At 47.9% G+C, this 15,992-nt stretch overlaps 4 protein-coding genes across 4 annotated transcripts; 1 reads left to right on the forward strand and 3 right to left on the reverse strand.

Moving 5' to 3' along the window:
• Window positions 1-101: 101 nt before the first annotated feature.
• On the reverse strand, window positions 102-1,303 carry N7447_010480 (uncharacterized protein; the record flags this gene model as incomplete). Its single annotated transcript, XM_057234742.1, has 2 exons — window positions 102-1,206; window positions 1,275-1,303. 2 exons carry the CDS (start codon window positions 1,301-1,303, stop codon window positions 102-104), a joined length of 1,134 nt encoding a protein of 377 aa, XP_057080962.1.
• A 5,267-nt stretch (window positions 1,304-6,570) lies between these two features.
• On the reverse strand, window positions 6,571-11,329 carry N7447_010481 (ABC multidrug transporter; the record flags this gene model as incomplete). The annotated part of the gene is made up of 13 exons (XM_057234743.1): window positions 6,571-6,802; window positions 6,874-7,248; window positions 7,314-7,397; window positions 7,471-8,202; window positions 8,260-8,331; window positions 8,394-8,517; window positions 8,585-8,917; window positions 8,980-9,139; window positions 9,229-10,013; window positions 10,077-10,310; window positions 10,418-10,697; window positions 10,762-10,982; window positions 11,050-11,329. The coding sequence occupies 13 exons, from the start codon at window positions 11,327-11,329 to the stop codon at window positions 6,571-6,573; spliced, it is 3,912 nt and encodes a 1,303-aa protein (XP_057080963.1).
• Window positions 11,330-12,377: 1,048 nt separating this feature from the next.
• On the forward strand, window positions 12,378-13,535 carry N7447_010482 (isopenicillin N synthase family dioxygenase; the record flags this gene model as incomplete). Its single annotated transcript, XM_057234744.1, has 4 exons — window positions 12,378-12,539; window positions 12,609-12,782; window positions 12,868-13,295; window positions 13,349-13,535. The coding sequence occupies 4 exons, from the start codon at window positions 12,378-12,380 to the stop codon at window positions 13,533-13,535; spliced, it is 951 nt and encodes a 316-aa protein (XP_057080964.1).
• Window positions 13,536-14,457: 922 nt separating this feature from the next.
• Window positions 14,458-15,690, reverse strand: N7447_010483 (uncharacterized protein; the record flags this gene model as incomplete). The annotated part of the gene is made up of 1 exon (XM_057234745.1): window positions 14,458-15,690. One exon carries the CDS (start codon window positions 15,688-15,690, stop codon window positions 14,458-14,460), a length of 1,233 nt encoding a protein of 410 aa, XP_057080965.1.
• Window positions 15,691-15,992: the final 302 nt, after the last annotated feature.

Genomic DNA, 15,992 nt, shown 5'->3' on the forward strand with positions numbered 1-15,992 from the left:
CTATTTATTTACACTTGCCACTCTGTTCGTATATCTTGGCACGGGATATGAGATAATAATAGAACCCATTTTTGTACATTATGTACGATGCATAGAACAATTCACTCTAAACCCTCCGTTACCTTTCGCACAAAATCATTGGCACTAACCCCTAATTGGGCCAAATCAATCCCACCCTGTCCAGCCATCACTCGTGACATAGCCCTAGCAACTTCTTCCTCCTCCCAAATATTGTTGAGGATCTGCTCCCCACCTTCTCCAGGCCCCTGAGTGGGGTTCTCGGAAGCCACCATAGTCCGCCAATACAAATCATCTCGATTTTTCAAACTTGAATCCCGAACCACCGCATTACGAGTAACACTCGCAGCATGGAGTTTCGTGTTTGCGCCCATAAGCGTCTGCACGGCCATCGACACCGCCTCATCAGCCTGCTCAACCGTGGAAGGCGGCTTGAAAAAGAACCGGTTAGTCGCAGAGAGCCAGAGCACAACCGAGAAGATCACATCGCAAATCACGAAAGCCAGCGGTCGCAGGAGCGTGATGTGGTGGTAAATTCCGGAGGGCGGTGTCTGGCCCGCGCGCACAGAGCGCGACGCACTTTGAAGCGCGTCGTAGGTGGCCATAATGTAAATATCGATGGCTGCGAGGACAAGTCCGACTAGTGTAAACTTCGCGCGCCAGCGAGCGGCCTCGCGCCCTGCGATGGGGGCGGATGTCGCCACGCCTAGGAGAAGCAGGTGCGCTAGGTGTGGTAGCAACACATGGAATGGGAGGTAGTATATGAGGTATGTGTTGAGGTTGTCGAAGGAGCAATATTGGCATGAGATCAGGGCATCGGGGCCATAGGTCAGGTATACCTTGCGCGCACCGAGAGAGGTGAACTTGGACTGGAGGAGGTTGTCGGCTTCAGTGAGGAAGTTATTTGGCCGAAGTCGGGCGAGGCGGTTGAAGATGATATCGGTAGGAGTGTTTAGACGGGAGCGAGTCTGAGAGAAGATGTTGGGTTCGGGCGCGTGGGGGTTGAATGGTAGGCTTAGGAGTAGAAAGAAGACGATGCCACCGAATAAGATGTTCAGCGCTCGACCGGGCGCGGCAGGTAGAGGACGCGGCGGCGGTCGACTCGCAATGGATACACGGAGACTTCGATAGGCAGTAATTGCGCGTGGGATTAGAACGGGGCCGAAAAATATGAGGAGTGATTTGACGCTATTGACACGGTCAGGCACACGGTCAGGCTAGATTGCAGATGAGAGCTTCAAGATTTCAAGACTTACGTTCCCCAAGAAATTGAGATTGAATTCATCTTTGCTAGGACCTTACTTCATCCGAATCTCAAAGTTGAGTTTCGACGAAAGAAAGGTGTAAGAGGAAACATGCCCAAGTTAACATATACACCGGATTATAGGCCGCGCGAGATGACTTTCCCTTTCCGCTTTAGTACTCACCCACTCCCCTGAGTATTACATAATTATCAAACTCGCTCACTGAGCGCAATCTGAGCGCTCTGACTTGCTCACTGAGCACGACCTGATTATTACACAAGTTCAAGGGCTTGCTCACTGAGCGTCACCTAGTCAGCAGCTCACCTCAATAACACCCCTCAACGAAAGGCTGGCGTCATCAATGTTGCGGCCGATCCTGGTTGTTTCGCCTCCAGGAGGTAAATGCACAGTGGGGCCAAATCCATTGGCGTTCCTTTCTGCCCGGCTATGCTACTTTTCAACTTGTCGAGTCTCGCATCTACGATACTATCTCCACATAGTTGCGGGAAATATCCAAACCTCAATTTTTGGTTTTGGTATAACAATATCTAGGAATATCTTAGAAAACTCCGATTGAGTGGCTTGCAAATCTAATCTAGTTCAATTCAGATTCTTTTCTTTTCGCTTGATTTTTAATGACTATCGCTCTTGCTGTCCGCCGCTTGCTCCTAGGAATACGACTTCAGTTCTAGCGACCAAAACATCCGCAAAAAGACCTATCGACCATGTCAACTGAATGATCTAGCCACCTAAAACAAAATTTGCGGCCCCTCATCTGCCTAACATATTCTAACTAGCAGTCAGAAAATACCCCATCATAACTAAATGAAGTATGATAGGACTTCCTAGGAGCATATTGTACCACCACAATGTGATTGGTGAGACAAACAGATCCTAGGAGCTCAAGTGCTGGTACCTATTCGTAATAACTATGGCTGCTAATGCTAAGAATTGTTGTATATAATATAAATATTGATCCCTCCTCCGTGAGCGAAAATATTTAAAGTTCAAGCATTCCTCCTCAAGGCCTCATGAAGTTTCCTCATTTATCAAACTTCAGTATTCTAGGTCTGCCGCTTTTCAATCCCTCAGCCAAAGTTAAAGTGTAACACGATTCTTTTATGCAGATTGTCTGATATCGCAAAGAAAACCGACAACCTAGTCGATGTCGGTGGACATTTCCCACCCGGTGAGCGTTGCAAGGCCCTTTTCTACATATTTGAGCGCCAAGTTCATGGTATATGGCTAGTACACAAATGGAAATATGTACGTGGCTTTCATTCTTATATGAGGGAGGCTCCTGCGGCTAACCGAATTCAGTAAATCCACCATCCTTGCTCGATTCCCAAGTCTGGTTAAACGCGTCAAGTCTACTTTTACTTGCGCATTCTCTTTTTATCTTTCACCTAGACTCATAAACTAAGCCAGGTGTGATGTGCTTCCCTCGATTGAGCTTGACCCATGGTGCCCGTTCTTCTAGACCAAATGCCAGATCCCGACATACACTAATGATCATGAGTTACCTGAACCTTTCTTTCAAACATGGTCTAAACTGGTACTTGTCTACGGTACAACAGTATTGGTTCAAAAACCCAAAAGGCTCTAGGTTAAGTGTCAAACCCCAAAAGAGAGAGCTTGAATCATTAATTACCGACGTAAGACACTTACCAAATTTCTGTCCAACCCGCACAGCCACCGCTTCGTCACAGATAAGCCACAGTACGTAAAATCTCTGTAATTTCTGAAGTACCTGAAACAGATATGGTTATGTATGATACAACTTTACGACGGGTTACCTCATCAAAGCTACTCTCCTGTACAGATACACTGTGATCACTAAGGCTACCACGACGGAGAAGAAGCATCTTTTTCAAGCGGAAATGGGCGGCTATCGCTACCTCAGCAGCATGCAGGGACACGAGATCCCCGTTTGCCTCGGGACCTTTACACCCCGCGTTGCATATTGGTACCATGGCGCAGATAGATGGCACTCGCCATACCCCGTTCCCCAAATGTCATGTATATTGAAATATACTTCTCAATATACTCATTATGATAATTGCTGTGGTTCTAATACCGAGGAGCTTTAGGCGAAAAGGCTTGTTTATCTGGAGGCAAAGCAGCCATTCTTGAAGGGTTTAGATCGCCCACGGTTAAACCTCTCAATAGCCCGCAAATGGGCCCAAGCCCCCGGCCCACAGCCGAACCCGCAGTGGGCTATGGGCTCAGTCTTCAAAGCCCAGCCCAACCCACAGCCCATTAATGGGCGCCCATCAAAGCCCATAAAATCACTTTCCTGTGCACAAATACAGTCTTGGCATGTACAAAGTAGCTGATTAATGGCTGTATTTTACGCATATACCAACCTGTATATTTAATTTCATCATATTATTATAGTAAGAAGTGGGAATTCAGTATTATACTGATTTTAGCATTATGACACTAGATTTCATGCAAAATTTCATACAAAATCACCCTAAAAAGACCTAACTTGACCATGAATTCGCACCTAGAAGGATTACTGAGTATTAGCATGAAGAGATATATATATCTTGGGTCTATAACCAGGTGTTAATTATAGTAGCACAAATGGTACCTCTACTTACTATGTAATTCCCTAGTAAAAATAAGTACCCCTTATAAAAAATAAAGCTTTATAAAAATCAACTTTGTATCTTATGAGTTAATTTATAAGCCTGTAAGAAGAAGGTTTCTGTATAGCTTCATGTATCGCTCAGATGGTAGTTTAAATACCCAAAAAAACCCACAGAAAAATGCATTAATTATGCAGCTACGATAAATTGCCATGTTTATATTATTTGGGGCCCATTATGGGCCCGAAGGTAAAGCCCAAAACCCAGCCCATTTGGTGGGGTGGGTTGGGCTAGGCTATGGGCTTTGTCGGCTATTGAGAGGTCTAGCCAGACCCCGACATACACCAATGACCATGAGTCACCCGAGCCTTTCTTTCAAATATGGTCTAAACTGGTGCTTGTCTACGGTACAACAGCACTGGTTCAAAACCTCAAGGCTCTAGGTCAAGTGTCAAACCCCAAAAGAGAGAGCTTAAAGATATTACATGGGAATGCACATGAGAATAAAACCCACCCTTGCCGCCACTATTAAGCAGGTTGTGTACAATAATATGACTAATTATTATCGGTCATGTCACGATCATCGAGAGCTTCGCCTGCCATGCTTCAGTCTGTATCATTCCGCCCTGACTTATAGACATCTTTTTGCCCACTGGCCCTAACTTGTCGGACCATGCTTCTTCCTATCGTTGGACTTGGGAGCCTCTAGCCAATAGTCAAGACATCCGAGAAAACAGGAAGAGCTCTTCTATTGGAGCGAAGACGCGCCATCCTGGTTCTTTAATTTATTCACGCTTGACACGACAACCAGAAGGCCGCATTTACCCGCTGCCCTCTACATACCAGCTTCATATTACAGACTCGGAACTAGTCTCATGGACTGTTAAAGATACTACCTAGCTATCTTATTATATTGCCTATGTTTGCCAGGTCGATGCTGTTGCATAGTTGAGGCTCGTGCATATCAGGACCCAAGCCGTATCATAGAAATTAATTCTGCACTACCTATAGGAAGGAACGAGCTCGTTAGAAACCAGCTGGACTTCACATTGTATCCCCTTAGAATGCCGACTTTCTTCGAATTACTACAATAATGGATATTTCCAGAACAGAAAAACGATAGATATATGGACAGGACGCAAAGCCTACTTCCAGGTACTGGATAATTTCTGCAAAAAAAAGAACATTGGAAATTGTGAACAGTGAAATCACGACTTGAGACTGGTTAGTCTGACCATTTCGGCAATCGCTTGGTCAGGGCGACTGTTCTGAGTTACAATGAAACAAATAGTTACATTACAGTTACATGGTCCGCACCGCCACAGACGAGGAAGAGAGCTTACTAAGTAATTATGGAGAGTAATGTAACGTACCATGTATGTTTTGATTTGTACTATATTACGGCTTCTGAGTGATCTACTAAGTATTGAATTTCCAGCAATCTTAAACTATCTGCCATTTCAATCATCCTTGTAACTTCTCAATGGTAGTATACATATGAGCATAAGATAGTCTTATAAAGGAAACGTTGCCCAGATCAAACCTTCTAGCACTCACGTCGAAAGCAAGCTTCAACTTCAGTCACTTGTTTAGAACGGAATTGCAAATTCAATAGTTGGTCTACGGGCAAAATCCTCAAAAGAAGCGTAGACCGACCGACCTACGAGTTTGACGCGGTTACGTAGAAACTTGTTCACCTCAGAATGACTGTGAGGGTCTCACGTATACATAGAGGTGGATGCTTCAAGATCAATTAATCAATATCAAGAACAGCTATAATCGACGCTAGATACAACACGTAGCGCGAGGAAACAAAAGAAAGGTAGCTTCCTCGCTTTCAGGGGAGCCCATATACACCATATACACGTAGGTCCGGCGCAGATCATATCTCCATCTGTCCTGTATGCTTCATGTATATCTCTGACACCGTATTCCGGAATCCTTAGGGCTCCTAGAAACCAGTCGTAGGGCCCTAGGAGCAAGTATCACTCGATGAAGGGATTCCCATAAGAAGCACATACCCGAGGAGATACTATCTCCCCATGCAGTTTGCTTCCTATATCAACCTCGACGCAGCGATATCACAGTATTGTAATTGGGACCGCATGGAAATTTACACAGGCGCTTACTCCTGATTCTACGGATATCCCCAAAAATCTGGAGTATGGAGGATGAGGCATAAATAAGGGTTCAATCCCACATAGTGAGAGATTAGACAGACAGAATTCATCTGATTGAGAAACACATGCTGCTTAGTAAATCATCTGTGGGTTGGCAAGTTCTTTGACCAGAAAAACCTTCAAAGTCTGTGTCTCACATCTCGGGAATCCTACGTCATCTTCAGAAAGAGCTTCATTGATTCCATAGACTTTCAAGACATCCCGCTAATTCATTGGGCAATCGAACATAAAAGCTTAGGCATCGTCCAACACATTCTGGGTTGGGAAAAGGCCGATGTCAACCAAAATCTTTCTGGCCTTATACCGCTCATGTTGGCTACAAAGTTGCGGTACACAGACGCTGTTGATTTGCTCTTAAGCAATATTCAGTGAATGTCATCGTTAAAGTCCTCGGGAATTTGTATCAAAGACAAGGCAAGATAAATGAGGCCAAGGAGATGAATGTACGAGCGAGGGAGGGTTGAAAGATAAGTCTGTTGTTCTAGTTTACTCCATTGGACCAAGATGCCTTTTTATGTCTGTATAAAGTAAGGTCTACAAAGTAAGGGAATAATCACCTGTTGCGCGAAGAAGATCTGCGAATCTGGATGGCTGTGAAGCCAGAGTGACTGGGTTTCCAAATTCCACGATGCTACCTTCATCAAGCACTATGACTTGATCGTAATCCAAGATCGTTTTGAGTCTGTGCGCGATGCACACCACTGTGTGCTCGGGAAACCGTTCGTGAAGCACATCAAGAATGATGGTCTCGGTCTCCTGATCAACACTGTTATCCAGAACGAGGGGTTAGCTTGGTAGCACATGATAAAACAAACAACAATTGCTGAAAGCCCTCACCTGCTTGTTACCTCATCTAGGATGAGAATTCTTGACGTCCGCAAGACTGCACGAGCGACGCAAAAAAGTTGCTTTTGGCCATGCGACAGGAGGTCATCGGTCATCGGGACATCCAAGCCGCCTTTCTGTATGATGAGTTCATGCAGTCCAAGCCTGGCCAGAATTTCAAACATTTCCTCGTCCGATCGTTGCCCTTGGATGTCCAGGTTCTCGCGGACCGTACCATAGTAAAAGAATGACTCCTGGGGCAGAGTGATGAGCCTGGACCGAACCTCCTGCCGCGTGATAGTGGAAATGTCCAAACCGTCGATTTCGATAGTGCCGCTACGCAGATCCAGAAGTCGCAACAGCGATCCCACGAGGGAACTCTTACCACTGATATATTATTAATGGAGACGCCTTAGTTACGCCAGACCTTAGGCCCAGGGAGATATGCTTACCTGCCAGTTCTGCCGCAAATCGCGAGCTTTTGTCCAGGTTGGATTTCCAGAGAGACGTTCTTGAGCACTAGTGAGGACTCGCAGCTGCCAAGAAAATATCAGCCTTCAGTTTCTGGTATCCCTGTTCTGTCATTCAAAGTTTTAGCTGCTAACTCACCTGTAGGCTGCCGAGACATCATGAAAGCGGATTAGGCCCCGGTCAGGCCAGTTCGGGGGTGGAGGCTCGGTTGCATCCGGTTGATCCTCGCAGGGGGTATTCGACGTGAAATTTTGGATACGGGCAATTGCACCCATGGAGATTTCCAAAGCCGTCCAGTTATACACGAGGCCCTTCAAATTAGCGCCAAACGCGACAATATTGACCAGCGCAAGACCAATTGATGCACCCGACGAAGTCCTAGTCGTAACCGCAACACTGACCAAGGTAATGGCCAAGAACGCAACGATCATATCCAATGTGAGACTGAGCCATAGCTGGCCACAATATAAGAGATATATAGACTGCTGGGCCGTCACTAGCAGACGATCATTCCGGGTGGCGTATTCTCGCATCCAGCCAAACGCGCGAACACTGCTCAACCCTTGTAGTGTTTCCATGAAATTGGTCAAGAGAGGCGCCCGAGCTTGAATTTCAAGGATGCGAAGTTGTCGCGAGGTTTTGAGATAGTACATTTGTACCAGGTACAGAAGGCCGATCAGGACCGGCACAGTCGCGGCAATGTACTTGGAGCTATACAAGATGACAACCAACTCGCCGACACATAAGACAAAAGCCATCGTAGTGCCGATGAGTGACCGAGGGAGCTCCATGTCTACCAATTCAAGATCTTGACTGAAGCGGTTGGCGATCTCTCCGTTGTCGGTGCCGGAAAGAAATCCCAATGGGGCTCTAGATGAAAACATCAGCCATAATTGCTCTTTGGGCTGGCTGGAAATCGAATCTAACCTTAAAACTGTCTTGAGCAGAAGTTCGTGAAGTTCTCCGGCGGTCTTCGGGACCATAACTATCATCAGTTGCCTGCGGTCGGTTTGTTAACATCGACCTTTTGAAACTCGAAGTCAGGTTTGCAAAGAACGTACAAGCATGCACCCAAAAATAAAAGGATGGCCAAGGTAGACCAAAGTACGTATAGCGAAAGATAGTATGCTAGTCGATCATTTGCCTTTCTGGCGTTGGCCTCTACCCAGAACTTGATCCAGATTTCTTCGGACGTTAGTCTCGCCTTGAGTATAAACAAAACGGAAGGGAGGAAGGCCACACGTCGACTTACGGGAGAACAACAAGCCAAAAGCGAAGCCGGAACAAAGCACAAAGAAGACAAGAAATGACACGCGCCCCGTCTTGTCCACGTAAAATTTGTAAATAGCCAGGTCACTGGCAGGCCGATTTTCAGCATTCAGATTAGCATTTCGTAGAACAGAATCATCTAGTGCAGCAGTTTTGTTATCGCCCTGGCGATCTGTTTCGTCGCTTCTGTTCTCTTTAGGATCAAGGCTTGCTAAATAGCTTCCCTGACTGATCAATTCCGAATACATGCCTTGTTCGACTATTGTGCCGCCTGGTTCTAAGACAATAATGTAATCTGAGAGGGAAATATTGCGAACTAGAATAGAGGTTTCCCCATTGTCAGTGAGACCTCTGGACCTCATACCTATCGCGACCTACTGGAGTTTGTGGCAAGAACAGTTGTCGTGCCCTGCCTCAACAGACCGCCGGCACCGAAAAGCGCAGTACAGACATCTTGTTCTGTTTCTGCGTCCAGACCAGCGAACACATCATCCAAAATAACTAATGGTTTTCTCGCATAAAGTGCTCGTGCCAATGCCTAATTCAAGGTCAGCCTAAAATTCCGAGCAAAACAGACAAGAACATGAGAACAAGAGACGAAAACAAGTAATAGAAACATTGAATTACCAGACGACCTTTCTGACCACCACTTAACATGATACCCTTGCTTCCAATCATAGTATCCTCTCTTCCGGGAAGCTGAGTGAAGTCCCGATCTAACGCACAGCTCTTGACAACAGTGTTGTACCACTGACTGTCGAATTCAGAATGTCCTATAATATTGTCCTTGAGGGTCGCATTGATCAACCATGGAGTCTGGGCGCAGAACGCCACTTCCACATCCTGTACGATGACCGTTCCCACTGTATGGGGTATCTCGCCCAGAATAGTGTGCAGGAGACTTGACTTTCCTGACCCAACAGGCCCGATCACTATCACAAATGATCCCTGTTGGACATTCACATCCACGTGATTGATCACAGGCCTTGATGATCTGTCCCAGCCGGCAGAACAGTTGCACAATAAGATCATGGCGCTGGAATCTATTTCTTCCGACACACTGGGCCTGAATACGTTCTTCTGTTCGTCCAGTTCGTCATCCTCCTCATTGGAACATGCAGATTTCATGGGCCATGCACTGAAATTTACATCAGTCGCACTGCAAGTATCACCTGGAAGGGGAATTCCACCCTCCAGCGCGAGATATTTTCGAATACGTTCCAGGCTGGTTAGTGCTTGAATCAATCCCATTATAGCGTCAATAAGACTTGCTGCGGCCTGACAGAGAAGTGATAGGATTGTCAAGGACGTGTAAGCAGTAGCCGCAGTCAGTGGGGTGGTATTTCGGATCATGGCGAGAATAGTGTATGTGCCAAAGGCAAATGGCGGTGCCATTGTGGTCGCCAGATATGCTAAATGAAGTCGAGGAGCTCAGAAAGGACCCAGAGACGACATGGAGGGGGTTCACAACCTACATAATGTCACGAGCATGACCAGCACTTCTCGAAATTTAATGGACTTTTGGATTTCATATGTTCTCAGCTTAGTGATAACTGAGTTCAGAATATCCGTTGAACCAGTTGCTTTGACTCCCTTCATGGTGCCGATTGCTGCCACGGTTGTTGCGATTCGTGTTTGCATCGCCTCAAGCCATAGCTTTTGGCGAATGCCCATATATCCGCTTAATTTTCCGCTGATGAGAATACAAGCTGCTCGATTGTCACCATGAATTAGTTACTCTAATCTCTAGAATGAATGAATCCAACAAAACAAGAGAGGAAGTAAAAAGAGAGAGAGGGGATTTGACATATCTTACCTATGACCACCGATGCAGCTGCAACTGCCGATACCCCGATATTAACATCAAGTAACCAGAGAGATAGACCAATCTCGAGCATGCTGGCCCAAGTCTCATGCAAGCTACGGAGCCCAGATCCTATCCGTTCGACGTCAGCATTAATCAGAGTCAACGCATCGCTTTTGGAGGGGGCGGATATGTTCAAGCTCAGGGTATGGTCATAAACCAAGAGAACTAAGGCGCCGCGCACCATCACGACTGTGCGATAGGACCGATGATGAAACATGGCTGTCATACACTATGAGGGTTCTCTAAATGAGCAATCATGTCGATTTTGGAACCAGGTTACGCGCACAACTTACGGCGATGCCAACGTAGACGATGCCGTAGGCTGCAATCAGGCCGTACGCTATTTCTTTTGCCGTGGAGCTACTGGGTTGCCCCAAAAAGCTCGTCACCCGATTGACTAGGAAGGGCTGGGCAAAGTTGACGCCTGTTAAGCACAGGCGCGGCAGAACACCAGCTAGAAGTGGCCACTTGTACAGTGCCAGTAGGAACTTATGGAGAGATTGTTCTTTTGCACCTACGAAGGATAGAAAGAAATATCAGTTGAACGATTTGATTATTGGGATATGATAGGGTCTCATTACCATGTTTCCACTTTTGGCGGACCTCATTTTTTGATCTCTTCAAACTGATATCCTCATCAACCTGTAACAGATCATTGAATTCCAGGGTTCGCTTGTAGCCCGCCCACAGCTGCGGATTGAACCACCAGAACGCACTTAGGTTTAGTATGCCCGCTGTCTGCTCGGGAGGCAAGGATTGGGTAATAAGTCTTCTCTTCTCTGTTGCTTCCAGCACAAGGAGTACCGATTTACAGACCACGAGCGTGGTGAAGATGATCGCGATGGCTTCATTTCCAGGCATGTGGAACAGCGTGCGCGCTCGCGCCGCGTCCATGGGAATGGATCCTAATAAATATACATTTAAGATCATTGACGGTCGCTGTGATCTATTATGTTCCTGGTGTGATAGGAAAGCAAACACCGGTGAAACTGCGAACCCAATTGCGATGGCAGCGTTGGATAATCTGGTGGTAGACGTCTTGAGCACTAACGAGAGCACCAAATGTGTGAATCCTAGCATGATATATGTGGTCCAACATACCTTCAATGAAGAGTTTTCGTTTAGTTCAATTGGTAATCCAGTGCGATAACGATATTCGAGAGGTTTGGGGAGTTTGGTGGGGGGTTCATCTCTCTTTTCAAAGAAGCACTCACTTGCTTGCCATACCACAGAACTCCTGGATGACTGAGAACTTTCTTCGCAGATCGGAGTTCGCACAGACGCCAACATCCCATGGCGCATGCGATCAAGAGGGCAGGTAGATAAAGCACGCTTTCTTCGAACAGTAGGGTGAAATCGAAATTATCGTAGCAATCGGACACCTGCGGACCAAATACGTCCTCCACTTGAATCCGACATTGTTCCATGGCGTCTTCCTGACCCCAAATTTGCTGCCGTTAAGGTTGCCCGAATAACTTCATGGAAAAAAATGGGGGGGGGGGGGGTTGCAAATGGGAAGATGTCGCGGGTTAGCGAGCGGTATAAGAACATGCGGAGCTCGGGCTGCATTACGCCTCCAGCGCACTCTCGTTATACCGAGCTTCTGAATAACTGTCCTAATCCATTTGGGGTATAATCTAATTCTACCATATTTAATACATGAAGGGTTAGGAGAGCACTTTCTAGGCGTGGCGGGATGATGTAAGATGATGTACTGGCCCCGGTACTCGTACGATTGTCTCTACATGAGACTCGGCGAAAGGCCACTCTATCAGGGATTTTGCTGTCTCTGCCGCTACGAAGAAACCTTCCCGACGATGTATATTAACCCCACTACATATCATCAAGTCGCACCCCAGTGCCAAAATCTGTTGCTTGGAATTCTACATTGACTTTAGTCTCCGACGCAATGGCTATTCCAACGCTCGATTTCTCCAAGTTCCAGAGCGGCTCGGACGCAGAACGTCGTGAATTTGCCTCTGCTCTAACGGAAGGATTCATGGGCCTCGGTTTTGTCAAGCTGATCAACCATGGCTTCTCCAAGGATGAAATTACTCATTTGTTCCAATTGGTACGGGTTCCCTCTTAACCGTCCACTCGCTCTTATTTGGTTTCCGAACTGACCACAAGGTTTAAATAGAACAAAGATTTTTTCGACTTGCCTAATTCATGCAAAGCTAGCATCCAGAATGATGAAGGTCCCAAGCCGCAACGAGGATGGAGTAGCCTTGGAGCCGAAAAGACAGGCCTACTGAACCCAGGTGGCAAGACTAATCTCGCAAAAACCGATCAACACGACCTCCAAGATGCGAAGGTGAGAATATACTAAAAGCCTTCGTGATGCTAAACATTAGGCCGGACTGGCATATGCTGACGTCTTCTTTTTTGTTCGTTCTCAGGAGCACTTCGATACAGGCCCAGCTGGAGACATGCAATATCAGAACAAATGGCCCTCTCCGGATCGCCTGCCCGGGTTTCGACCATGGCTGGAGTCGTACTTTACCCGTAGCCAGGCCATCACGCTGGGGCTGATGGCAGCGCTGGAGCTTGGTCTGGGGATTCCTGAGGGTAGCTTCGTTGGCTTATGCCAGGGCCACGCCAGCGAGCTGCGCCTGAACCACTACCCTTCCATTGCCGTCCGCACGCTCGAGGAAGGGAAGACAAGCCGTATTTGGCCCCATACTGACTTTGGCATCATCACGCTCCTGGCGCAGGATGACCGTGGCGGCCTTGAGGTGCAAAACAAGGAGGCCCCGGATGAGTTCATCCCTGCGCCGCGCGAGGATCCGACTGAGTTTGTGGTGAACATCGGCGACACCCTCGAAAGGTGGACGAACGGCGTTCTCAAGGCGGGCATGCACAGGGTCACAACTCCGCAAGGCGGGGAGTTTCCAGCGGCAACGATGAGATGTTGCCGGCGCGGCGATCCATTGCTTTTTTCCTTAAGGCTCACCGGGATATGTCCGTTGGACCGCTGCTACCATTTGTGACGGATTCCCGTCCTTCCCACTATGAGGACATGACGGCTTTGGCATATCAGCAGTTGCGGACGAATATCGTTTATTAGACTGACAAGGAGGACATAAGAGCGCTGGTCATGGGGGAATTGTACGTCATGTCGGGTGACGAAGTGCAACCTCTCTAAATCTAGCCGTATATAATTCTATTCTATTTTTCGCTCATAGTTACACTGTGCTTTTGATGGAGTATCAAACGATGGTGGTACTTTCTTTACATACATAAAACAGAGTTTGCTTGCCATATCATCTCATTCGACTGTGAGCGAGGAGGCTAAATTCCAAGGGCTCATCTATAAACAAAGCATCTTTTAAAATCATACTGACAATAGAAAACAAATCAGTGGAAAGGAATAATCATCAGTAGACGTGGAAAGACTTTATTGTATACGCTATACAAAACGGACGATGCATGGGCTGAATAATCATGTCTGTTCTTTTGGTGACTTTGTTTTGGCTCGAGCCTGAGACCCATTCTGGTGTAGACCCGCGCCACAAGGGGGGCGGTAAGTGGATTAAACGACCGCCTTGCACAGTTGAAGCAGATCTTCTGTGTCGTATAAGTATTCGCCGAGGGACGCTATGTCGACCGTCTCAAACACAAAGTTTTGCGAGAGATCTACTCCGCCCAATACGTCAAACACCTCTTTAGATAGAGCCTGGCTCAGGCTCCGCAAGTACGCACCCCGATGTTCTTGCAGGTATGTCAAGAAGAACCGGATGGTATCACTTGGTAATTTTTCCACCCTAGATGCGAGAGAAATTCAGTCAGTCCGTGTCTTATCCTTGGTTGTGGAAGTCAAACTTACTGATCAATACTGATGGAGTATCGCCCGGCGCAAGGTATCAAGGCCAGAATCGCTCCGGGAAAGGTATGTTCAAAAGTATACCAGTTGCGCGCGCATGATAAGCGGTTACGCAGCTGGGTTAACTTTCTAGTATACATGCAGTCGTTGGTCTGACGACTCTCCCCTACGGGAGGGGGGCGAGCCCCGGGTATAGCATTTGCATTAGATCCGTCAGAGCCTGCGTCTTGGACCGGTTCTTGGGCCGATCCTTGCTCACAAGTCGATCACTTTTGTCGGCTGAACGAGCTCCACTCTTCCCGCTGTCACGGATCAGCTGTAGGCGAGCGCAGTCATATTTGAGCATGCGCTTGGATCCTCGCCCAGCAAGTTTGGTAGCAATATGATCTTGTTCCAGTCGGGTGCGATGGGCTGAGAGACGAACAAGGTAATATCGCCGGAGGATATGTGAGAGAGCAGTGATGGAGTCGAGTCGGTCAAGGGCTTGCACAGTGGTTGCGAGGTCGTTCTGAAGGCCGGATTGTACCACCGGAATTACGGAGGTCCTCCGTGCAAATTGGAGTGCATGGCGTAATTGGCTCAAAGCGTCAGGACTCCCAACCGCATAAAAGAGACAAGTCAAGAGCTGTGCCACAGAGCGCTTGCTTTCCGAGAGGTGGTGGCTAAATGCCGCAAAGACCTGACTGGCCGACGGCAGATGAACCGGGGTGCAACCCAACCCTACCAGTGATGAGATCCCAGTGGCGTAGGGAGCTATAGCCTCAGCACCCACTTCCTCTACCTCCTTGCAGGGTGGTGCCGCCACCAGAGTCTCCTCACCACCCCCAGATTCATTCCCAGGCAGTTGGGGTGTGGGCTGTGCTCGGGTGACCTGTGCACCACCAACGCTAGCAGGGGACGAAGCCAGGATATTGTGGGAAACCGCACGGCTTACACGGAAATCCCAGGCAGCTGAGCTTTGGGCTCGGGCTACGGAGGGAGTAGGCTGCTGTGTGGATATGGCCGGGGGGTTGGGAGCCGGAGACAGTGTGCCCCGTCGCTGCGGACTTATGATAAGTCCACCAGGTCTATTTGGCGCCGGAGAGTGGGTCCTCCGTCGTTGCGGATCTAGGATAGATCCAACACTTTGATCTGGTGCCGGTGACCGGATCAATTGGGCGACATGGCCCTCTCGGACCTCTTCTAGTTGCATATCATTATTCCTCATCTGTGCTGCAGATACAGGTAGCGCTGCGCCCTCTTTCGGGTTGGATTGATTGGTGGGACCATGCATCTCTTCTTGTTCCGCCAGTAGATCCAACTCCATAAAATCTAAAACCGCAGGAGTCGGCACTTGAGTTGGATCCTGACTCTGACCCCCTGGCCAGAGAGGCACATTGCCCGGTGGCTTTGGACTCATTCGGGCAGGGGTATCATTAAAGCCACCTTGCAAGGACCACCACTGCATTTCATCGCTCCCTGCAATGTCTATCCTGTCGCATTGGTCAGGGTTGCCACTCCGCAGCAGCGCCTCGTCGTCAGGGATTAAGACTCTAGGTGACAGGATTGGCCACTCACCCGTCGCGCCAGATTCTGTGGATGTCGTGGAGAGCGACAGGCCAAGAGACCCGAGGTCGATGTCGTTAAGGTGTTGAAAAAGTTCCGCCCGCGGTGAGTCCCCATGGATCCCCAAATATTCGGGTGAACTATCCGCTGGGATGG

The sequence above is a fragment of the Penicillium robsamsonii genome (genome assembly GCF_028829455.1).
Source record: "Penicillium robsamsonii strain IBT 29466 chromosome Unknown utg000007l_segment0_segment0, whole genome shotgun sequence".
NCBI lineage: Eukaryota > Fungi > Ascomycota > Eurotiomycetes > Eurotiales > Aspergillaceae > Penicillium > Penicillium robsamsonii.